At 41.8% G+C, this 25,653-nt stretch overlaps 3 protein-coding genes and 1 long non-coding RNA gene across 4 annotated transcripts; all 4 read left to right on the top strand.

Annotated features, from left to right (window-relative positions):
- Positions 1 to 1,592: 1,592 nt before the first annotated feature.
- On the top strand, positions 1,593 to 2,239 carry LOC108808255 (uncharacterized protein At4g02000-like). The gene is made up of 2 exons (XM_018580428.1): positions 1,593 to 1,814; positions 1,916 to 2,239. Exons 1-2 carry the CDS (start codon positions 1,593 to 1,595, stop codon positions 2,237 to 2,239), a joined length of 546 nt encoding a protein of 181 aa, XP_018435930.1.
- A 3,761-nt stretch (positions 2,240 to 6,000) lies between these two features.
- LOC108808256 (uncharacterized) lies at positions 6,001 to 7,341 on the top strand. Its single transcript, XM_018580429.1, has one exon. It carries the CDS (start codon positions 6,001 to 6,003, stop codon positions 7,339 to 7,341), a length of 1,341 nt encoding a protein of 446 aa, XP_018435931.1.
- A 434-nt stretch (positions 7,342 to 7,775) lies between these two features.
- Positions 7,776 to 8,705, top strand: LOC108808257 (cell wall protein IFF6). The gene is made up of 2 exons (XM_056987161.1): positions 7,776 to 8,355; positions 8,446 to 8,705. The coding sequence occupies exons 1-2, from the start codon at positions 7,776 to 7,778 to the stop codon at positions 8,703 to 8,705; spliced, it is 840 nt and encodes a 279-aa protein (XP_056843141.1).
- A 12,017-nt stretch (positions 8,706 to 20,722) lies between these two features.
- Positions 20,723 to 21,838, top strand: LOC108809017 (uncharacterized). The gene is made up of 2 exons (XR_001942766.2): positions 20,723 to 21,403; positions 21,495 to 21,838. It is a non-coding gene; the product is annotated as an uncharacterized LOC108809017 (long non-coding RNA).
- The last annotated feature ends 3,815 nt before the right edge of the window (positions 21,839 to 25,653 follow it).

Consider the following 25,653-nt stretch of genomic DNA (forward strand, 5'->3'; position numbering starts at 1 on the left):
ATGATCCTCAAAACACAGGCATATCAACCTTCCGCACCGGTTTATCACGATAATCCCTATGATTCTCTATCGACAGATAACCTAGCGATGAATCCTTCTGGTTATGTTCCAATTTAGGGTTCGTTACCAAGTTTGGGTGATGCGATGATGACGGATGAAGAATAGGGGGACTCTCATCTCGAATCGGAGCTTTCTGCAATTTGTTGATCGCCGATAACACCGACTGCAACGTCGCATCCAACGCTCCCATCTTCTCTTCCACCTTTTCACTCAGACTCGCCATCGCGATGATCGATCGGCTCGCCGCGCCAATTGATAAGCAAATACCACTTTGTATATTGAATATCAAGAGGAATTACTCTGTGACTTGAGAACCTTTCTTCTCAAATTACTCAAATCACAGAGAACAAGCTCTCTTGATTCTACTTTTCTTGTAACAAACTCTACGAAAATATCTAATAACAAACTGACTCTTATTTATAGTAGATTCTCTTTAGTCAGTTTCAACTTCTTCTGCCACGTCATCTTCTGTAACGACTCCTCTCTTCTCATGACTTCTATTCCTTTTCCTGAAGTAAGATCTCCAGGGCCTATCAAAGGCATTGTCTATTGCTGTCATAGTCAAATATTTTTGGTAAATATAGCCTTTGCTGAATATTCGTAGCTAGGATCTCATTTGATATCTTCATCCGAATAAGACTGGATTTCTCAGTTGCAGATATCAAATCCTGGTGCCTGTCATTATGAGTTGTGACATTGGACCATCAGGTCTACACTTGATGATCTCCAGCTTTCTTAGGAGAGAAGGTTTAAAAATTTCAACCCTTGTTTTATGTTGTTTGTGTTATGATCCAATCCAATATGTTTCGTTCTTTGGAGTTGAGAAGTGGGTAAAATGCAAAATAGTTCTTTTTGTTTTAGGATGATGAAACTTTTTTCTAATTTTTCATCTCAAAACCTAATTTATTGTTGTTAGATAATTTTTAGGTTTGAAAAATATTACACTCCAATGAAAACAGGATTAATGCAAAAAAGATTTATGATTAATTTTAATAATCTGATAATTGAAAAGGCAGATAGATAAAATCAAAAAACCAAAAACTGTTACGAATCAAATATTATTTTTCCCAAATCAACTGGGTTTAGTATCGAATTAATTATCATTGTCTATAAATACGTTTCTCTCATGGCGCCACTAGGTTTAGACGACGACAAAGGCGATTGTGAGATCTGATCCTCCCTCCTCTCCGACAAGCCCTCACCGGCTCTCTAAGGTTCAGTTCTGAAGATCGGGGCCAAGGGAGACTACTCCACACTCCTTGCGCCGCCAAATCGTCTTCTCCACGTTTTCTCCACGACGTTCTTCGCTTCTCGAAAGATCTCACTCTGGCTTCCTTGCCACGTTTCCTCTCAATATTCTGTCATAAAGCGCCGTCCGTTTAAGGCAACTTCTCCTCCGTAAACCCTAGCTGTCTCTACCATAAAAAGCCGTCAGCCTCTCCTTCTCAAACCACCGCACTCAGCAACCTCTAACCTGCAATCTCTTCTCTTCTCTAGATTTTGCTAAGTCATCCCTCCCCCGTTTACTCATCATGAGTCAATCATCTCTGTCCCGCAAAGGAGGACCCTCCAATGGTGCTCGACGTCCCCACTCAAACGACGACATCATTAGGATCCCAGACTGCGATATTGATGCTGCAAAGGAACGCTTCCGCCTCACTCTCATTGGAAGAGTTTTCCATATCCGAGGGCGTAGCATCGATGCTCTGATCAACCTCCTCCCCAGACCTCGGATTTGGAATGTTAAGGGAAGAGTCAGCTGGATAACCTCGGGAATGGTCGATTCCAATTCGATTTCGATAACGAAGCTGATCTCTTGATGGTACTGAACAAACGACCATGCCATTTTAACCAGTGGAGCTTCTCCCTAGAGCGATGGGAACCTTTCACATCTGAATCCTTTCCGAACACTATCCCCTTCTGGATAAACGTCACTGGAGTCCCAGTACACTTCTGGAATGATACTACTTTCACGGAGATAGCAAATGCGCTTGGCAAAAAGCTTCTCATTGATGAAAAGAAGGCGAGAATCCAAGTATCAATCGAAGCAGACAAGCCTCTGCAGTTTGAGCGGAGAATTGGTTTCAAAATTGGAGATGTTGGGAAGGTAACACTCACCTACGATGGTCTACATCGTTACTGCTTCACTTGCTACCATATATCTCACGATGAGAACTAGTGTCCCCAACTAACGCCTGCAGAAAGAGAGATCAAAAGGAGGCAGAGAGCAGAGCTCAATGCTTTGAACTATCAAACAAAGCCCCCTCTACAAGGCTCGCAGGGATATATGTCTCGGAGCTCCCTCAAAAGACCCAGATCCCCTACATATGGGAGACACCCTATCCCAATGGCAAACTCCAGGAACACCGACCTAGACCGTGATGACAAAAGAAGAAAACAAACCCCATCTTCATACTCATCTCGAGAGGCGCGCGTCTCTGGACATCAAGCGAGAGATTTCAACAGCTCTAGTAGACAAGATAACAGAGCATCCCACCACGGCAAGGAAGTGTGGAGTAGACTGGAGATCCCACTAAGGAGAGAAGTCACGACGACTCGAACTGGTGATCGTCATCTCCCCCGCTCATCATCTCGCTATGAAACACAGAGAACCAGGAAAGATACTTCCATGGAGTGGCGCCCAAGGCACTACAATGCAGTTTCAAAGAAAAGAGAAGCGTCTACAAGGATGGAGCGACATGACCCTTACGATCGTGAGGCGCGCTCCCGGGCTACCTATGACTCCCAAAAGACCATCTCAGACGATAGGGAATCCCTGGAATCAGGCGAGATTAATAAAAACAAAAATATCGATGCAGGCCATGCACTAGCGATGAATCCATTGATACCGGCTCCCCTCCCCCATGTAAGCCCCGAAGCTCCACCTTGACTATCACGGAGCCACCATCGGAACCTCCACGCGGAACGGGACAAGAACAAAGGTACGATCATATCTCCACGGAACAGAGTGATAGAATTTTGGACATTGTTGATGGCCTATACCAGGATCTAGATATTCCTTTGACTGATCTAGAACTAGCTGAGGTCGATAACCTAGTTCTTGAAACTGAACGCCTAGAGATGGATGAGAATATGCTTGATATTGATAATGATGATCTTCTTGGAGACTCTCTTGACTCTGATGCAGAACAAATTGAGGCAATATCTCAACTCTCTCCAGTGAATACTGTGCGCTCGACGAAAGCACCGCTTCCGGAACAGCCCGCTCACACTGAGAATGCAACAAAACCTGGACTTGATGCCGGCGCAAAGAAGCAAGCTGACCCCTACGTTCCAAAAGGATTGCTCAAGAAGAAGGTGCTCAGCTCTCCTGATATAAAAGGAGCAAATGCATCGAAGAAGCTCCAAGCTCTCGATAACAGAGCCTCCCCAAAGAAGAAAATAGCGCCGGGTAAAAATAATACAGCTTCTTAAACTATGGTCCCTCGTACTGAGGTGTTTCCTTCTGCTTCACGCAAAAAACTTGTGTCCCTTTCAGGTTCAGTGGTGTCCCAGAAACCACCTAGTAAGAAGATATGAGTGCAATTGCATGGAACTGTCAGGGCGCCGGAGCCTATCTGACAAAGCAACATCTCCGGGAACTTCATCGTTGTTTTCTTCCTTCTTTTCTTTTTTATCTGAAACAAAAAACAATTATGCTTTTCTTCAAGATTTTCAGTTAGAGTTTGGTTATAATAAACTGTTCACCGTGGAACCTGAGGGCACAAGCGGTGGACTAGCACTTTTTTACTTGGATTCTTTTGATGTTACTGTCCTTTATTCCAATAATCGTATGATCGATATTGAAGCCACCATTGAAGGGCACTAGGTTTATATTACTTTTGTATATGGTGATCCGGTCGTTAAGTACCGAGAAAATGTTTGGGAACGTCTGACCCGAATAAGCTTAACGCGAACTGGACCATGGCTTATGCTCGGAGATTTTAGTGAAATAACCTGTCATCGCGAAAAGAAAGGTGGTCGGAAACGACCAGAAGATTCCTTTCTTCCTTTCAAAACAATGTTAGCAAACTGCGGCAAGATTGACTTCCCCTACAAGGGCAACTCTCTTTCATGGGTGGGTAATCGATCATCGGGGAAAGTTTAATCCAGGCTAGACCGTACAATCGGTAATGAGGATTGGCACCACTGTTTCTCCCACACGAATGTGGAATATTTACGGCTATGGGTAGTGATCATCGGCCCATTCTCACCCGATTCCTCTCAGTCAAGAAACCCGGCCAGAGATCTTTCAAATTTGATAAAAGATGGATAGGCAAGAACGGCTTCCGGGACTCCATCTTGCGCGGTTGGAACCATCCGACATGCTTTGGCAAGGACGATCTCCACGATAAAATAACCAATTGCCGCAAATTTATATCCAGATGGAAGCGGGACAACCCGTCAAACGCTGCAAAAAAGATAGAGGAGATCAAGGACCAGCTGGAAAAAGCTCAATTAGACGATGATTTCTCTCAAGAGGCAATTCTAAGCTTGAAATGGAACCTCTGTACAGCCTTTAGAGATGAAGAGCTATACTGGAAGCAAAAAAGCCGAGCAAACTGGCTACGAGAAGGTGATCATAATACCATATTTTTTCATGCTACCACGAGGCAAAGAAGAGCAAGAAACAGAGTTACAAAGCTTCGGAAACCAAATGGTTTATGGGCAGAAACTGAGAGCGAGATCGAGAATGTGGCAACAATGTACTTCCAGAAGTTGTTCACATCTAGCGAACCCTCTGATTTTGATGAATCGATAAAGTACATCACTCCGAAGGTAACTCCGAGCATGAACGATGCCTTGACAAAAATTCCATCAGATGATGAGATCCAAAAAGCAGTTTTTGATATCAACCCGGATAAGGCTCCAGAGCCTGATGGCATGACGGGTCTCTTCTTTCAGAAATACTGGGGAATCACAGCAGAAGCAATGTGGCACACTGTTAAAGAATTTTTTCAGCACAACGTCCTAGACCAGCGGCTAAACCAGACAAATATATGTCTTATCCCAAAAACCGATCGGCCAAGTGAGATGTCGGAGTTCCGTCCCATAAGCCTATGCAATGTGAGCTACAAAATCATCTCGAAGATTTTGAGCAAGCGACTCAAACGATGCCTCTCCAGCCTAATTTCGGAGACCCAAACAGCTTTTGTAGCTCGTCGTCTGATCACAGACAATATCCTGGTAGCACATGAAGTTTTTCACGCCCTGCGTAAAAACCCAAGCTGCAAAGCAAAATTTATTGCCATCAAAACCGATATGAGCAAAGCTTTCGATCGAGTTGAATGGTCCTTCCTGGAAGCACTTCTCATCAAGCTTGGTTTCTCGCCAAAGTGGGTATCATGGATTAAAACCTGCATCTCCTCCGTTTCGTACCAGGTTCTCTTGAACGGCGAACCGAAAGGTGATATCTCCCCCTCGAGAGGAATTCGTCAAGGCGATCCACTATCTCCCTTCCTGTTCATCATACTAACGGAAGCCCTTATCTCACAAATCAATGGGGCCGAAAGCGAAAGACGGATCACAGGCCTAAAAATCGCAATACGCCCATCTCCCATCTCCTGTTCGCCGACGATAGTCTCTTTTTCTGCAAGGCAGAAGTCTCGCAATGTGTGGAGCTTATGAAGATCATCAATACTTATGGCTGCTCCTCAGGCCAGCAGCTCAATGTCAATAAATCTTCCATTCTGTTCGGTAACAAGGTTCCACCTGACCTAAAAACAGAGATCAAGCAGACTTTAGGAATCACAAAGGAAGGTGGCATGGGAGTATATCTTGGGCTTCCAGAAAAAAATATGCGGAAGTAAGAAACAAGCTTTTGCTTTCATTCAGGAATGCCTTCAAAGTCGTATCAATACCTGGTCCGCAAAACTGCTTTCCAAAGGAGGTAAAGAAGTCTTAATCAAATCAGTAGCTCAAGCCTTACCGACCCATGTCATGTCATGCTTCCTTCTTCCCCAAGAGATTATACGTAAACTCACAAGCGCCATATCCCGTTTCTGGTGGAGCACAAAAGATAACAATCGAGGTCTTCATTTGATTGCTTGGAGCAAAATCTGCACACCAAAAGATAAGGGAGGCCTTGGCTTTCAAGACTTCAAAATTTTCAATCTTGCGCTCCTTGCGAAGCAATTATGGAGACTTCTCCAGTACCCAAACTCACTCCTGGCTAGAGTTCTCAAGGGACGGTACTTCAGACTCTCGAACCCAATAGACGTCTCGAAGGCAAGCAACCCCTCCTACGTATGGAGAAGCCTTATGGCAGCGCAACCCCTCCTGAAATCTGGTCTCCGCAAATCTATAGGATCGGGTCAAAGTACCCTGGTGTGGTCTGACCCGTGGGTCCCCACGACACCACCAAGACCAGCCATACCGCTCGGGCCATCCTTCAATCCATCCCTCCGTGTGAGAAACTTGATAGACCAAAACACCAATGAGTGGAAGCACTCCCTGCTGCATAATCTTGTAGCCCCGACAGATATTGCACATATAAAAAGCCTCAGGCCGACGCGATCTCCAAGACCAAATGCTTTCGTCTGGACCTTAACAAAATCTGGTGTATACTCTGTCAAGACAGGTTACAACCTAGCTATGGAAAAAATGGAACCAAGCGATGCTGCTCAGGTTCTCGAACCAAGTACCACATGCCTCAAAGCTAAAGTCTGGAAACTCAAAACGACCAAGAAGAATCAGCACTTCATATGGCAAGTCGTATCCAATTGTGTACCGGTTTGTAGCTCCCTAGCTGATCGCCATTGCGGAACGGACCGGGCTTGTCCGCGATGTGGCGCCGAAGAAGAAACCCGCAACCACTTGCTCTTCGAATGCCCCCCGGCTGTCCAAACTTGGGCGCTCGCCGACCTGCCACAACTTCCAGGACTCTTCCTGAGCAGCTCGATCTACAGTATCATTGATCACGCTTTATGGCGAGCCAAAGAATACTCAGTCCCAGAAAACATACTTGACAATATCCCATGGGTTATATGGTATATATGGAAGGCTAGAAACGACAAAGTGTTTAACGGCAGAGATACTTCTCCTCTAGAGACAGTACAAATCGTCAAATCAGAGGCAGATAGATGGCGCCTAGCACAAATCACCGAGGAAATTCATGAAGACGACGAAGGCGCAGCTACTATAGACCCTCCTTCCACAATACCCGGGCCGAAATGCTCGATCGACGGCATGGTCTTAACGACCGAGGATGGGGTGCAGACTTTTGGTTCATTTGCTAGTAACCGAGTCTTAACCCCTTACACGCGGAATTTCAAACTCTGATGTGGGCCATGAAATCCTCGATACAGTTAGACCACAGTTCGATGAACTTCGAGACAGACTGCTTACAACTAGTCAACATCCTCGAAGAAGACGAAGAAGACAACTGGCCATCTTTGTTGGCTGAATTTGAAGATTTTCATCTTATCCGCTCTTTGTTTACTTATTGCTCCATATCTTTTATTCCTCGTTCTTTGAACTTCCGAGCCGATAGCCTTGCAAAAAGAGCTCGTGTTCGCGGTTTTTCCTTTTCCCATGTAAACTCTTAGATCCCAAGCTGGATGGCCCCTAATGCCAACCTCTTGGTAGCTACTTAAATAAAATATGGAGGTTTAGATGTCAAAAAAAAAAGTCTCTCACAACCTAAATAAGATTCACCAAAAGTTCACTCAACAATTGTTACGCATACCAAAGAACATAAGAAGAAAGAAAAAATGATGGCTCTCTCTTGTTCACAAAAGAAACTGCTCCTATTTGTCTTGGCGTTTGCATGTCTCTCTTCATCAGGTGCAGAAGCGTGGAGCTGGAGTTGGAGCAACGGGTCGGGTTGGGGATGGGGATCTGATGGCTCAAGCAGCTCTAGCTCAGGTCCTGGTTCAAACTCTTACGGCTCAAGTCGGAGTTGGGGCTCAAGTCCTGGCTGGGGCTGGAGCTGGGGATCAGACGGCTCAGACAATTCGGGCTCAGGTTCTGCTTCAAACTCTGATGGATCTGGTTGGGGATGGGGCTGGGGATCAGATGGGTCAAGCAGCTCAGGCTCAGATTCAGGTACTAATCCTGATGGTTCAAGATGGAGCTGGAGCTGGAATCCTAGGTCAGGCTGGAGTTGGAGTTGGGATTCGAACCATAATTCTGACAGTGAAGCGCCAAACAGTTCAGGAACCGAGATTGAAGCACCCAGCAGTTCCAGCTCGCCAAGAAACATCGTAGTTGGAGGATCTGATGGATGGAAAAAAGGTTTGGATTACAAAGAGTGGGCGTCCAATAATGCTCCTTTCTACGTCAACGATGTTCTTGGTATGTAACTTATATACTATACCTTATTTTATATGGATTACAAAGAGTGGGCGTCCAATAATGAATCATCTTTTTCTTGACATGGTGCAGTTTTCAAGTTAGACAAAACTGCCAAGCGCAGGAACAATGTGTATTTGTTCCAAGATCCATGGAGTTATATGAACTGCGACTTCAAGAATGCAAAGAAGATTGGTTTGACGCATAAAAGATCAGGAAAAAGCTTCAAGTTTACACTTAGAAAAAATAAGCCTTACTTCTTTGCCTCGGGCGAGCATGATGGTGATTACTGCACCAACCACAACATGAAGTTCACCCTTTTCCCTGTTCCACTTCCACACCATTCTGACTAAAGATCTTTTAGCCTCTTTATATATGAGTTAGGTTTGTTTTTCCTACGTTAGAATCTTCTCTTGTTTTTGGGGATTTTTTAATCTGTTTTTTTTTTGGATATGAGATTGATGGAGATTCGTTTCTTACCTTTATAGAGGTAAAATTTCAATATGTGAGAGACATTATTAAGAATAACACACTTAGTGAAATAAACAACTTCAACCCATGTGGCTAAACCTGGGCTTATAGTTATATACGATGAACTGACTCGAAACGCAACCGGACCAGAACTCATAGTATCTGAATGATTCCTTCCTATAGTTTTATATCCAAAATAACTAAACTCGAACCGAAAAGAAACTGAATGGATACCTAAATATATAAAATATGATAAATAAATATGTTTTGACTATATAGGCATTTTAGTTTTGTACCCTAAACTATATCCGATAAACTGACTCAAAACGCAATCTGACCAGAACTCATAGTATCTGAAAGATTACTATAATCTCTTATATCCAAAATAACTGAACTCAAAGCGAAAAGAAACTGAATGGATACTAATATATAAAAATATGATTTATAAATATGTTTTGACAAATGTTCTGAATAGCCATTTTAGTTTTGTTCCATAAATAACCCAAAAATCAAAGTAACCAAATAGTGTTTCATTAAAGGACAAATGATAGTTATATCCATATTTTAAATATAATAATTTATTTATTTTTGTCAAAAAAAAATAATTTATTAATGTGTAAAATAAATAAATACTAAAAATTCTAAAATAGTAAAAATCAAAAATATATTTTTCAAAGAAAGTTTTCTCAAAAACAATTTAGGAAACGATTTTTCTTTAAAAAATTTATGAAGACCTTTCTGAACATGTATGTAGAGATGGCAATTGGGCTCTCCCGTCCCGTCCCGTCCCGAACCGATGCGGGTTCGACTTCTGGCGGTACACGGCGGGCCTGTCCCGCGCGGGATGCGGTCCTCAAACTAGCTGCCCAATCCCGTACCGCGAAATATGCAGGCTTTCGCGGGCGGTCCCGCGGGACATCGAATGTTACATTGCTTATTTCTACATGCACAAACAAACATAGACATGAATTTATTTTCATCTTGAACATGATCGAGTATATTCTTACAAGATCAATACATTAAGCTTATACAAAACAAATGTATTTATTATCATTTATGATGGCTTGAAGAAGCTCTACCAGTGCAGATTAGAGCCGTTTGGGAGACCGGAAGCATCATCGACACTGAAACCACCATCAATGGAGTTCCATAGTGTCTAATCTCTCTCTCTCACTCTCTCTCTCTCTCTCTCTCTCTCTCTCTCTCTCTCTCTCTCTCTCTCTCTCTCTCTCTCTCTCTCTCTCTCTCATGAAAGCATAAATGGAGACTTAGGATTGCCGCAAAATCCTGCGGTTTAACCGATCCCGCTTTCGGCCCGTCCCATTTTGAGCCCATCCCGTTTTAAACCCGTCCCGCTTTGAGCTCGTCCCGCGAGGCCCGCAATTTTGCGGGCTTATCAAATGGAAGCCCAATCCCACCCCGCAGCAAGCCTTTACGGGGCAGACCCGCGGTCCAGGTTCTTGATTGCCATCCCTACATGTATGATATCTTCAATTTAAAAAAAACTCCGAATTCATGAACTTCTTTATAAACATTAACTAGACTTAAGCAACTGTCTCAAATAAGAGTGTCGTCATAGTACCTAAGGATCGAATCTACAAGGATTGGAGATCGTACAATAGACTTGTGGTTTCAAGTTAAGTTAAGCCAGAAAGTAGAAAGCAAATAAAACAAGCAGTAAATAGAGAAGTAGTGTAGCAGATGGAAGCCAGAAAGTAGAAAACAAATAAACAAGCAGTAAATAGATAAGTAATGTAGCAGATGATAAAACGTTAGACCTAGGGAAATCAAATAGGAGATTCAAAACATAAATCAATAGATTTCAAGGGTTGTGTTAATAACAATCCTAGAACTCGAATTCATAACTAAGGTATCCAGTTCCCGCTGCGATTTCTACAGATGTCTACAATATCTAAAGCCAACTCTCGTTGAGGATCCAATTATTCTAGAAAATCATTAGGTACCAATTCGATATGTTCACTAAGTTCTCAGGCTACCTCTCGTTGTGACTGTCAACTTAGCTTAGCAGGATTCAGATCAGGTGTTGATCTCACTTACTCTCGTGTTTCTCAACTATCCTAAGATCAGGTTTCTAGTTAATTACTCTAGAAACAAGCAATAAATTAGTCCTTGTTAATGACGAATTATGATTACTTTTGCAGCTCTATAAATCACAAGTTCATTAATACCCTATAAAATCTTTAAATCTAACAAGGGGATTGTTGGGGAAAAATATCCAGACATAAGTTTTCTCCAGCTTCCAGATAGGTTCTCGACTTCCAGACCCTTGCTCGAGAAGAAACCAGGGACCGACCCCTGCCTTAGGTCCGGCCCCTAGATCGGACCTACCCCTTGGAGCAAAATAGAAGTTTTCTACCTAAGGGGAAAATTCCATTTTTCCGATTATGGAAGAGTTCTATTACTTGAAGCCGACATCTACAACTATAAAAGGGGAGCCCAAACCCTAGAAAAAGGGATCGACAATTCGAGACTTAGAGATTAGAGTTTAGGCGACTAGAACTAGGGTTCATACACCATCAAAACGTTATAGTCCCGATCAATAACTCAATAACATCTCTTTGCTCTCGATTTACAACTCTTACAAAAAAGTTCTCTAGTGTTCCGTAGTACTTAAACGATCCTACACAAAAATACCCTAACAGTTTGGCGCTAGAAGGAGGGGTAGTGATCCCTCAAGCTATTCTATTCAGCACCACGACACCCCCAATCTAACGGTCAAGCCGAATCCACTAATAAGACAGTGGTGAACATGCTCAAGAAGCACCTAGAAGACGCCCATGGGCGATGGGCAGAGAAGCTACACGGAGTACTCTGGGCCTATCGGACAACACCGAAGACGGCTACCCAGGAGACTCCCTTCTCCCTTGTCTATGGTGCTGAGGCGGTGATACCCACAGGAGTGCACGTAAGGACCATGGTTTCTGAATTCCTTTCCCAGGAGGAGAATAAAGAGCTAATGTCCCTGAGTCTAGATCTACTCGATGAAAAGAGGGAGGCGGCCCGTCTTAGAAATGCGTCCTACCAGTTGAAAGTAGCCAAGAGCTACAACAAAAGGTCAGATCCAGAACCTTCCAGAAAGGGGATTGGGTCCTAAGGCGGGTCTGTGACCACACAAGGGACAAATCAGCCGGAAAACTCGCTCCTTGATGGGAAGATCCCTATAAGGTAATAGAGGTGCAAGGGGCAGGATCCTATAAGCTGGAAGACAGCGACGGTAAGGTCCAACCCAACTGTTGGAATGCCTTGCACCTCAAGTTCTATCACTTCTAAAGTAAAGTCCCCGAATCAAGCTTTATATACTACTACTATTATTATAATATATTTAAGTATACTGGTTTTCTACTCCTATGTATGCGATAACGTCTCCGGACTAAGCTTATAAAATACATTATTAGTTACGGCTAAAAGGGTTATAGGAACTCCAATGTACTTAAAGGGGCATACTAGCTAGGTCAGGTCCTAAGGGATCTTAGATCTCAGCAAACCCTATATATACTAGTGAGACTACTCACATGGGTGTACGACATATAAGGAACGGGTCTGATCAACCCTATTACATTGTATGCACCTCGGGCCCTGCGTAAAGGCTATAAGTCCAAAAGTTACGTGGGGACCACCGTACTAGTGCTACCCAAACCCTGTGTTAAACACGCTACGAGCTAAATACACGCAGGTGGCATGACGTACACTGCAAAGTACTGTAATCAGATGCTGACGGCTGATATGCAGGGAGCAAATGTGCGAAAATACCGGTTAGCACCAAAATTTAATACTTATCCAGACGTGGAAAGTAGTGTGTCTGGTGTGAAGTCGCTCCGCGGGGCAGGCCCACGCCAGACCACAGTAAGTCTGAGTGTGACCTTTTCTGCAGAAAGGCAGAGTGCAGCATTGAGATTCACGAGAGTGGCCTATACCTCTGGGTGGCAGAGTGCGATTTCTCAATAACAGATCGGTAGTGGTTCCCCCATGGGGAGCAGAATACGATCACAAACCTCCCATAACGCATACGGCCTCAGTGTCTATGACGAACCTCAGGGTTCAGTACGGCCTCAGGGTCTATATAGTAACCTCCGGGTTCAGTACGGCCTCAGGGTCTATATAGTAACCTCCGGGTTCAGTACGGCCTCCGGGTTTATAAAAGAGCCTCAGGGTTCAATACAGCCTCCGGGTCTGTAAGGAATCTCCGGATTCTAGCTCACCTAAGGGTCGATCAAGGGCCTTCGGGTCTAACTGATCTTCGGATCTAGTAAGAACCTCAGGTTTCAAGGATCTTTGAATCCAAATACCAACCTTCGGGTTTGCCAAGAACCTCAAGGTTCAAAAGCATCAACCTCCGGGTTCGAGGTATCCATAGGGTTTAATCGCGATCCCCGGATCTAAGGATTAAATCCCAACACTCAGAAACCTCAGGGTTCAATGAGCAAACCTTCGGGTTCAATAAAACGGTCTTCGGGCCTAGGTAAGGGACCTCAAGGTTCAAGACCTTAAAAACTCTCGGGTTCTAGGGATCAAAAACCTCAGGGTTCGAACCAAGCTAGAACTCTAGGGTTCCAAGCAAGGATCTTTCATTCCAAATCTAAAACTCAGGTTTTTAATAATTGATTACAAGGTCTAATGCTTTTCTAATCATTTCAGGGTTCAATCAGTTTACTAACAGGATCCAGGTCCTAGACATTGATATCCATCAACGGGGTCAACCCATATAAGAGGCTAGCCCTCACAAGGGGTCAATTCCTACAAGGGTCCATCCCTCTCACGGTTTCAGCCCTTTCAAGGTTCATTCCTTCCCACGAATCTGCGCGTTTACCTAGGTGTCTTTGCGTTCCGAAGATATGGAATTGATTCGACGAGATCTAAACCCTTAGGATATCTATACGGTAGCAGGGATCAAGCCCTCGCCTGATCTGATTAGGGTTATGGTCGGCCTTCGGCCCATAACCTCTGATAGGGAATTCCCCTATCTTCGAAATACAAAAAGGCGATTTCTCTCGGAAGACGACTCTATGCTAATCAAAGATAAAAACAGAAGCATAATAGATTAAAGATAAGACCCCCGAGGGTCAGTACTTAAAAGTCTTAAGGCACGAAGGTCTGAGGTTTAAAAAGCAAAACCCCGAAGGGTAAAAACAACAACAAAAGCCCGAAGGGCTTAAAAGATCAAGAGTTCGAGAGATAAGAAGATCAGGCAGTTGGAGAAGCACTCGCGCCCTCAGATGGAGTAGGGAAGTCTCCTTGGCAGCACCGATTTCGGGGAGAACTGGCTCATCATCAAACGAAGGAGGAGGCAATCCCTGCAGCTTAGCCTCGGCCTCCTTCACCAGCTTGTATCGCTGGAATTCCACGGCCAACTCCCCTTGTTGGTCTGCTCCTTGAGCCATTCCCTCATCAGCTCCTAGCGAGCAGTCACCTTGGCTCCACTCACAGCCATCATCCTCTCGTCCTCAAAGGATTCCTTTTCCAGCTTCAGCCTGCAGAGTTCCTCCTGGGTCTCCTCCAGCTGACGCGTCAGAGCGGTGTTCTCCGCAGCAGTAGCAGCCTCAGCCTCCTTCGAGTTCTTCAGCTTGAGCTGAAGGGATTTGATCTCCTTCCCCTGAGCTAGGACCTTGTTCCTCTCTTCCTTGAGCTGAGCATTCACGCTCTCCAATTCCTTCTTGGATGACTGCTCGTTCACCATGTCCTCAAGATGGTGAATCTGAGACATAACATGCAAATCAAACCACAATGATTACTAATCCATGTAATGAAGGAGAAAAAGGAAAGGTGCGAAGTCTTACCTGGAGGAGATCAATCTGAACGCCCTCAAAGGCCTTCGGGAGGTCTCCAGAAGGGAGAAAGCAGGCGCTCCCAGGAAATGTTGAGGAAGAGAGATCAGCTACCGTCTGGAGTCGAGGACTTCGGAGTCGATCCCGAGGCCCGAGTTCTTCTCCTTGAGGCAGAAGGGGCTGAGCTATTAGGTCCCTTGCGCTTGGTACTCTTGAGGATTTGGACCTCATCATCACCCGAGGTAGTGGCCTTAGCAGCAGGCTTCTTGGCTGAGAGCTTCCCTGCGGCTTGCATGAACGCCTCCATAGCTTTTTCTCATGTGGATCCCGACATATTACCTGCAAAGGACCAAAGCAGTCAACGAACCAGCTCCTAAGAAAAGACATGACGTGAAAATTTTACCCCAGATGCTGCACTGCCTTAAGACTTCTTTGCTGGTAAGAAAGGTGGTTTGACGACGCGACGGAGGAAGATCAAGGACCTGATCAGCAACTTCTTTCCCTTCAGGCACGGGCTTGCGAGACACCTCTGCGATAAAAAAAAAACAAAGACAAATCAATATCGCGATCAAAGGCTATTAAGAAGAATAGCAACCTACCCACTACATGCCAAATAGGAGAAAATCCGGGGAGGGTTACGAAGGCAAATCTCTCTTCCCATCTACTGCTAAAGAATGGATGACGCTTCCTTGCGCCTTTCTCGATCTTCCGAACCAAAGCTTGGCTACTGCGAGGGTGGAGGTAGTACTTCCCCTCTGATCCAGGTAGATCAGCGACGTAGTACGAGTGGAGCACCTCGTTCAATCCTATCACCAAGCGCTCCAAGTCACCGAGGTTCTGGATCGCGATCAAGGTCCTCTAGGCTGGAGGAGTTAGCTGACCCGGGGAGATGTCCAAATGGTCCGAGATTTTAGCGATCAGAGAAGGAATGCGATCCCGAAAGCCCGCCTCAAAGTATGCCTCGTAGATCGGGATCTCATCGACTTCGAAATCCGATATCCTGTCGGAAGGACCCGGAACTCGGATCTCTAGATCCTGGGGAAGACCGTACTTCCTCCTCCACTCTTTAATGTCTCTCTTTCCAATTCTGGAAACCGGACCCACCAAAAAAGACTCTTCGGCTTCATCGGCAGAAGAGACATACTCCGCGACGTCAAGACAAGGACACTCCGCATCAGCTATGGGTTCGGGGGACTGAGAAGAAGAGTTCATCGATCCTAGGGTTTCGGATCTAGCTCTACTATCTATGGGGGATTCTAGGGTTTTGCTAGGGGAACCGTCAGACATTATCGATCTAGCAGAAGAAAAGAAAAGAGAGAAAGGAAGAAGACGGCTACCTGAACGAGAGGAAATCTTCAAGAAAAGGAGCCGCCGAGAGAGAGAATCTTGAGAAGAGTAGAGAAGAAATGAGGAGAAAAATACTTTGGTCTCAATCAAATAAAAGAAAGAAGGAGAAAACCCTAGGGTGGCGATCACGCGCCTCGTGCAAATCGCCACGCGATCAAATGGGCGCCAAACGGAGAAACTCAACCGTCTTTGGGCCTGTTCGCGAAGCCCACTTCATTCGATCAGATTCAAAAGGCAAGGCTTGTTGTACCCCTTGATTCTTCAGAAGGGGAACACTCCATCTCATCTCTTCATTTGAAAACGAGTCATGACACGGATCCGGACGCTCTAGGAAGCTACGACTGTCAGAGCCTCGTAGAATCAGTATCTCATTTCATCAGCTAAGGTCCCGGCCTGACCCACTGCAAGAAGATAAGGTATCCGAGAGAAAACTACCAAGACTCAAGAATCACATGTTATCCCTTGATTTCCACGAGCAAATCAAGGAATAAGGGGCAAACTGTTGGGGAAAAATATCCAGACATAAATTTTCTCCAGCTTCCGGATAGGTTCTCGACTTCCAGACCCTTTCTCGAGAAGAAACCAGGGACCGACCCCTGCCTTAGGTCCGGCCCCTAGATCGGACCGACCCCTTGGAGCAAAATAAAAGTTTTCTACCTAAGGGGAAACTTCCATTTTTCCGATTATGGAAGAGTTCTATTACTTGAAGCCGACATCTACAACTATAAAAGGGGAGCCCAAACCCTAGAATAAGGGATCGACAATTCGAGACTTAGAGATTAGAGTTTAGGCGACTAGAACTAGGGTTCATACACCACCAAAACGTTGTAGTCCCGATCAATAACTCAATAACACCTCTTTGCTCTCGATTTACAACTCTTACAAACAAGTTCTCTAGTGTTCCGTAGTACTTAAACGATCCTACACAAAAATACCCTAACAGGGATTACTTAAATATTGATAGATGCAAACACGATCATATAATGAATAAAAATCATAGATAAATCCACTAGATTTCCAAGAAGACTATCAAAGGAGTTCTTCTCTTCTCTCTGATCTCAAAACAAAACTTAAAAGAAGTATAACAGCCAACAATGGCTTAGAAAACATAATATAGGGTTTAACACATGTTATGAGCTCTTTTGTAAATAAGAGAAACTCTGGACCAAACTGCAATTCTTGAAGTTGATAAAAGCTCGTCGGTACTGGATAAGGGGGATGTCGCTCGTCACCCTTTACGTGTTGTTCGACACTACTCCACATCTTCGACAGATTCCACTCGTGCGTCCGACGGACAGTTAAATCGAGCATGGGGCTATTTGAAACCATTTCTCGATATGTTTCTTATTTTATTATTTTGTATATCTTATTTGTATTTTTTACATCAAAAAGTCATTATACAGCTCAGACATGAGGTGGTCTAGAAAACTAGATCGGAACATAAAAACCAAAAAAATAAAGATTCATATGAAAGCTATGGCACTCATATCCAAGATGTAGATCCTAAAATCTACATTAAGTATTTTGTAGTGTTTGAGATGTGAAACATGGGAGAATAAGGATGTAGGCAATAATATCCTTAGACCACAACGATTTAATCAGATTCCGGTTGACGAAAATGGATTTTTATTGATTTCGGAAGGTTGAATACAAGAAAGAAATGAGATCGAGAACTACAACTGAGATCGAACTAAGAAAATATCAAAGGCGAGCTCGATGAGGTCGAAATGTATTGTGAGTTCTCTCTCTAGGGTTTTTCATGTGTGTCCTCTCTTTGACTTGGCTTTCTTCTTATAATGACTCGACTCCTCGATCTTCTCAGCTACTTCCTCGATCTTCGGAACTTCCTCCTTTCTTCATGAACTCGTCGAGACCGAGTCATGGGCTTTTATGTTGCGGGCCTTGCTTTGTTTGTCTTCCAATTTCGGGCCCATCTCACTTCGGCCCGAAGATCTGTGATCGTCCTCCTTTGGTCGAGTCTGAATTTCTTGATGGGTTTGGGCCTTCGGCCCATCAACCATGTGGTGATTTTTGGGTACAACATTTGTCCCCAGACCTTTTAGTGATGTTTGAGCATCTAAAAGGGTGACTTGATCTTTTTCACATCACTAATCGCGGGTTACAAGAAAATGTGACGCCACGTACCTTAATCTGACGCGACCTGTCGGCCACTTGCAGATCGTGCGGTTCGGACTTGTCATACATGGACTGGTAGTTATTGTGGTTCTTTAGGAACCATTTTCGACCGTTTAAAACTTCAATGTCTACATATCGAGGCTTTTCTCTCAATGTCTTGTTTCAACATTATTCTCTTTATTCTTCTTTTTTTTACTCTCGACTCTCTAATGGAGAACGAAAAATTTGGTCCGCATCTTCTCACAATCCTTAATGGTGATCGTATCAATGAGATATACGAGCTTTCGGGAATCAATTATGAGGTCGAAATCTCTCTGCCCAAGCCCGGAGAGACTCTTGAAAACTTAAGGCCCGGATTGTGCGGGGCCTACAAGTCGCATTTCAAAGATGGTCTTCTGTCGTTTTCGATGCCATCCTTCTTACTTGAAGCCCTTGAAGAGTTGGGGGATGGCCTTCACCCAGATGTGCCCCAATTTTGGGAGATACTATTTAACTCTGTGAGTTCGAGCCAGAGAGGATGGTCGCGAGTTTGGTTTGAACGAGCTGAAACAGCTTGGTATCCTAAAACGCAACGTGGTTTTCCAGGCATGATGATTTTTCCCCTTTGTGCGGGTCGCACGGTTGATGATGGCATCCCTAGTAGGGATGATCGATGGAGGGAAAAGCTCTTCGTTTTCAAGGTGACCCCAGCCTCCGTCGGTGACTTCGACTTTAGTCGACTTCCTCGGGGAATGAAATGATGATGTTGGTATGTTCATTTTCCGTTATCTTATTGGGCCTTATTGGGTTCTTTAGTCTTAAAGCATTCCTCCTTGTGGGTCTCTTTGGGGCTGCACCTATGACTCATGGTCTTGGGGAATTATGGAGGTTTTGCGTCGAAGTCGTCCTCGACGGCTTGCTTTCAATCCGGCCCGTATTTGGGCCGCTTACGCTCTTCCTCCGGGCCAGAATAGAGCTCCTCCGATTCAACTGGTGATTCCGGTGTCGCCGAAACAAGCTCGTCAAAGCAAGAGTAAGTTTCTCTGATTTCTGCCTTTTTTGCAATTGCTTATGTGGATCACATGTGTGTTTATGCCTTTGCATGGATTAAGGATCGAGGGGCTTCATCAGTGAGCCCTAATGCGTCTCCCAAGGCCGAGCCTTTGGAAAATACCCGGGAAGCTCGACAAGGACCGGTTCTTCGTTTGAGGTCGCAAATGCAGTCGCATGGATTTATGGCAACGCCGGTCTCTATTGCTATTTGTGCTGATGGTAACCAAGCGGACATGGTTGCTTCAGACGGATCAGTGGGTGATCGACCTCAAGGTTCGGGAGAACGCAACGTCCGGAGGAAGTTCATAGAAGTGGTTCTTTTGGACAGCTCGAGTTTGGTTGGGCCGAGGATTCCTTCCCTAGTGCAAAATCCTTGGGGAGGAACTTCCAGGAGGCAGCCCGTGGGAGGGATTTCCCAGGACGGAAATCCTTCTTCCTTATCGTTTTCATACGATAAAGATGTCCCAATCTTTGAAGACCCGACGAGCATGGCGGCTGTGTGGCGTAAAATTTAATCAAAGGAATGTGTTCTGCCTGATCTGAATAAGATGGCGGATCGTGAGGCATACACTCGAATGGCGGTTGCAATTGCCAGGGTATGCGTTTTCTCATCGCATTATGGAACCCTTGCAGAGGTCCGGGGAAGACCGATTTCATTCGTTTTTTTTTCTTGATGTATTTTTTTGGGTAGGCTATGGAGGCGACTAATGATTATGCTGCCCAGATGGAGAAATGTCGAACTGGAGGCCGCTCGTGTTACGGATTTGCAACATACCGATGAGATCGAGGTCTTGAAAAGAAAGCTGAATCTTGGGGAACAGAAGAAGGTCGTGGTTTAGCACGACCTCTAGGTGATGGGGGAGAAATGCAAGAGGGTGCTTGAGGGATGCGACGTGGCTGTTCAGAGGGGGTGTCGTCAGGCTCGGCGTTCTCTTGCTAAATAATACGGTGAAATTTTAGATAACGTGAGGGCCAAGTTATCCAAGAAGAAGGAGGAAACGGCGGCAGAAGTTATGTTGCAGGAGGTGAGGGCACGCATTGAGGTCCTATCTGAGTATAAGGACGGCAGGTTTGAGATTGACGACGAGTTGAAGCGTCTCCGTCGAAGGGAGATTGAATGTGAGGTTGATTATAGTGCGGCAGCCGTGTCGGATCCTTCTCTCAGCCGTATCGGCCTTCCCCAGATATCTGATGATTCGATTAATCAAGCTCCTGATGATGCTGGTGAACAGGTAGATTCATAAAGAGTTGTGTGTTTGTTGTAGGTTAGTTTTATTTTGTTTTACTCTTATGTTGATGTTGAAGACATATATATATTTTCAACGGATTATCTCGATAACTACCTTTGCAATCGTTTTGGAGAAGGGTTTGATATATAATTTGTCCTTTGATACGTCTGAGCGAAGGTCAGACACTGAGCGAAGGTCAAAATTTGATTATAGTTAGTTAAATGATAACTATCAAAATTTTAAAAACCAAAATCAAAATATAACAATAAAATCAAAATATAACCATTAAAAACTTGTAATTATTCAACATGTTTATGCACTTTAATAATAAAACTAAACAACAAAATAATAAAAACACAAAACAAACACCAGAGTAAGTGTCAATTCTCATTGATCAATAAAGAAAGGCAAGGATTACCATTTATTAGATCACAGCCGTCTATCTCATCTCCTTTTACGTTATTCTTCTCTTTTTTAATAGCAATCCTAGTGATTCTTTCTATTGGCTAATACAAGAAAATGGGGATAACCTTTCTTTTAATTTTAGCCGTTGATGAATTTAATCTAAAGGACATAAACATTTGTTTTTTTAATTGGTTCTCTCTCTCTCTCTCCTCCTCTCATCTTCTACCGTCGTAAAACTGGAAAAAAAAACAAGGCTCCATCTTTTCTTCTTCTCTGGAATAAACTCTAATAAACCAAGGAAATCTCCATCTTTTACGCAGGACTCCACTTCTCACCTCGTTCGTTCATGTCTCGAGCCCAAGAGAATCTCCAATCAAAACAGAATAATGCAGTGGCCATAGTCGTTGTCACCTATCTCCACCTTCACCTTCTCTCAATCAGAAACTCGTCACCTCTCTCTCTCTCTTTTGATTCTGATTTCGCCTCTTTTTTTTTGGTAAAGGATTTGTCATGAAAGTTGAATCTTTTTCGGTTTTGTGTATAGAAAAGTAGGTTTCAGGAAGAGGACGGCGGTTTGAGACAGGAAGGCGACGACTGTTTTGGTGTCTCTACTTCTGTAGATCCGTAAAACCTAGAGTTTAAGGAAAGGTATAATACTTGTGTTCTTCCGGCCGAGATGTTAATCTCAATTTCGTCCAATCATGTAACTTTTTCTTAATTCTTTTTTTCTGACCTGCAGTTTGCGACAGGGACAGTAGATGGAGTTTGAGTCGAGCAAGATAGAAGAGAGGAGATGGAGTTGGTATAGAGGCGAGGTAAGAGAGACAGATAAGAATTTCTGATGGTGGTGGAAGAGCACAGATTGATTGAGTTGGTTGACGTCGGCGAAGAGTTTGGTGCAGAGATAGGGTTAATTATTTTTAAGGTTAAACCGGTTTAGTTTTTTAGATTTCCAAACCAAGTTCACGTGTAAACCTTAGGTTAATTATGGTTTGGTTTAATGTTTGTAATTAGTTTTTTGGTTTAATGTATTCTTTAATTATTTGTATACTGATTTTAATCAATAAATAAAAATTAATTTTTTATTTACGAATTAGCTTGCCATAATATTTTGATTATTTTCATTTTTTAATTATTGTAATTAATTAAATTTTAATAAATTAATTTAATTATTTTTAATTATTTTATTTTAATTATAGCATTATATTTATGTCATTATAAATTAAGTTATGGCACATGAAAAATGCCATAGAAAATCATATAATAGCAAAATGATGATGCTGTTATAAACTTTTAAAATAGCGAAACTTAAATGCTGTTATATCTCTATTTATTATAGCACATGAAAAACGCTATGATATAGGGGGGGTCTACCATAGCTGCGGCTGTCATAGCGTTAGTGTTTTCGCTACGAAAACGATACGATAGCGTTTTCACGGCGCTACTAATACCGATATTTCTTGTAGTGCTAATTTAAGTCTGAGGAGATCGGCATTGGTGGTTTCGTAATTAACAAGACCTGGCTGATTTAGTATGTGATCCATGATCGTGCTTTGGAACCTTAGATCGGACTCTTAGCAAGAATGTTTATTGTTATCTCCCCCACAGACGGTGCCAAAATGTAGATCCTAAAATCTACAATAAGTATTTTGTAATGTTTGAGATGTGAAATAGGGGAGAATAATGATGTAGGCAACAATATCCTTAGAACACAACGATTTACATAGATTATGGGTGACGAAAAATGGACTTTCATGGATTTCTGAAGGTTGAATACAATAAAGAAATTAGATCAAGAACTACAATTGAGATCAAATTAAAAATGATCAAAGGCGAGCTCGATGAGGCGAAATGTATTGTGAGTTCTCTCTCTAGAGTTTTTCATGTGTGTTCTTTCTTTGACTTGGCTTTCTTCTTATAATGACTCGACTCCTCAATCTTCTCAGCTACTTCCTCGATCTTCGGAACTTCCTCCTTTATTCATGAGTTCGTCGAGACCGAGTCATAGGCTTTTATGTTGTGGGCCTTACTTTGTTTGTATTCCAATTTCGGGCCCATCTTAGTTCGGCCCGAAGAATTGTGATCGTCCTCTTTTGGTCTAGTCTGAATTTCTTGATGAGTTTGGGCCTTCAGCCTATCAACCATGAGGTGATTTTTGAGTCTAATACAAGATATTCTTAAATATGTTTATTGACTTTATCAGATTTAAGAAGGTGTTCCGAAAACTTTGGAGGTGTTATACATCTTGAACAATATTCTACTAAATATACATATAATTCATAATCATTAAGGTATTCATAAATATATATTACTGAAGGTCTTCCTAGATACACATTTAAGGATAATTTTAAAATACACATTTAGTAAAAATTTCCTACATATTTATCGATATCTTCTTATGTTTTAGGAAGATATTATATTTATTAGGTAATGTTTTCCTAGTTATATATAACACAAATTTAGAATTATATCATGCATATTCACGAAGGGGAGTAAATTTTTTAAGAGAAATTGTTGCACAAAAAAATATGTGCAAGAAATATATTTTAATATTTATATTTAAAAATATTTTGATTATTTTAATTATTTTTATCCGCAAAATTTAGTCAAATACTCCCTCTGTTTTTTAAAGACACATATTCTAGACTTTTCACATATATTAAGAAATCACATTAAAAATGCATTGATTTTTGAGAATAACAATTTTCCATAACCTTTAACCAATAAAAATCCAATAAACACAATTAATTTTTTTGAAGTTAACAGATTTTCATTAAATAATATATTGGAAAAGTAAAAATGTATCTTTTTAAAACAATTTTTTTTCCTAGAACATGGATATTAAAAAAACAGAGGGAGTACTTTTTATCAGCATTAATGTAGTCAACGAAATATAAACCTCAACCCATAACTTTACATTATTCAATACTACATCGTCTTGACATTAACTTTTAATGAAAAACTTGTAGAACAAAGGGCTCAAAGTTTGACCGTAACCATTTCAGGCAGAGAAATATTTGGGTTCACCCATAGAGTGAATCTTTAGGTTCATTCAACCAATATGATTTCGGTATTTCATATTCATTATCTTTTAAAAAAGAAAACAAAATATTGTCAAATTTTATTATGTTTTTAAAATAAAAAATAAATAGAAAATAATAGTAGTCGCAAAAAAAAAGTTTTATATTTAAAATACCGTCAGCAAAACATTAAACCCTAAACCCTAAATAATTGGTAAACCCTAAACCTTTGGATAAATCCTAAATCTTTGGATTTGTTTAGAAAAGTATTTTTAACACAGTCAGCAAAAAACTAAACCCTAAATTCTAAATACTAAACTCTAAACCCTAAATACTAAACCTTAAACCCTTGGAAAAACTGTAACCCCGTGGATAAATCCTAAAAACTCTAGGATTTAGAATTTATCCAAGTGTTTGGGATTTACCAAGGGTTTAGGATTTATCCAAGAGTTTAGGGTTTATGATTTAGAGTTAAGGGTTTAGTGTTTAGCTGACGGTATTAAAAAGAAAATTTTTAAATGTGTTTTTGTTTGCAATTAATATTATTTTTTATTTATTTTTATATTTTAGTTTAAAATAGAATATAATTTGACAATATTGTATTTCCTTTTTTAAAGATATTAAATATGAAATAACAAAATCATATTGGTTGGGTGAACCTAAAAGTTCACTCTAGGGATGAACCTAAAAATTTCTCTTTCAGACAGCTGATATACTTGTTTTCTTATCAAACATAATTATTTGTATACCAAATCCATTCTGAAATGACCTTGTCTTCGACTGGTGACCTTTCTAAGAACAAGAAGAACATATAGGAAATGAATGTTTAGGAATAAAATTGTACGAATGAAAAGGAATATTTGTTCCTTCTCAAATTTAACAAGGAATAAAAGAAAAAGAGAGAATGGTAACCATTGTTCTTTATTCATCTGCAAAAAAAAAAGGAATGAGTAGGAACGAGAGAAAACTTATTTCATGTGAATAGTGAACCATTTTAGGAATAATAAAGAATTGAATGTTCCTCCTCGTTCCTTTGTCACCATTCAAAGCTCTTGGTTTTTCTTCCTCCCTTGTACATGGAAATTTGAGTAATGAATGTGGAATGATCCATATTGGAGCACAGCATATCTTTCTTCTCTTAATATTCAAACTTTTTTGCTATTTTGACTAATTAATGCGTTCATTTTATTACACAAACAATAAAAAATGTGTCCACTTTAATACCAAGATGTGTTTATTTTAATTAAAATATTAATAAATTTCAAACAAAATCTGAAAAGACCTCTAAATTATAACTAAAAGAACTTTTTTTTTTAATTTTCTTTTGATGACCATTGTATCCGGATGCCGCCAAAGGACTCCCGACTATGACCTAAAAACCATCCACCAAAAATCTAAACTTTGCTCGCCGTGGAACCCGCCGAAGGCATCCAGGAAGACCGGTGATCACATGTTATTCCATCAGAGACCGGAATTCGAACATAGGTGGTGGAACTCACAGCTGTGAGTCCTTTACCACTAGGCCACAAGGCCCAAACAATTTTATTTTAAGTTTTAGGAATGAAAATAACTAAAATATCGATCCAATTTTAAATTTATAAAAAAATGGAAGTAAAATTAATAAATTTGTTTTCTATTTCAGAAAACAGCCTAGATTTAATATTTAGAATTTTTAAAAATGTATTACGAAATCTAAGATTTTCCATAATTTAGTTAGTGTTATTCCTATAACTACTAAAATGGGTACAATTTTAAAAAAAATTGTGTATTAAAATGAAGAAAATAAATAGTTTAGGTATTAAACTGGATAGCAAAATAAATTGGGTATTAAAAAGTTTAATGAAATTTAGTTGGGATATTTTATGCAATTTTCCCTAA

The sequence above is a fragment of the Raphanus sativus genome, chromosome 6 (genome assembly GCF_000801105.2).
Source record: "Raphanus sativus cultivar WK10039 chromosome 6, ASM80110v3, whole genome shotgun sequence".
NCBI classification, from domain to species: domain Eukaryota; kingdom Viridiplantae; phylum Streptophyta; class Magnoliopsida; order Brassicales; family Brassicaceae; genus Raphanus; species Raphanus sativus.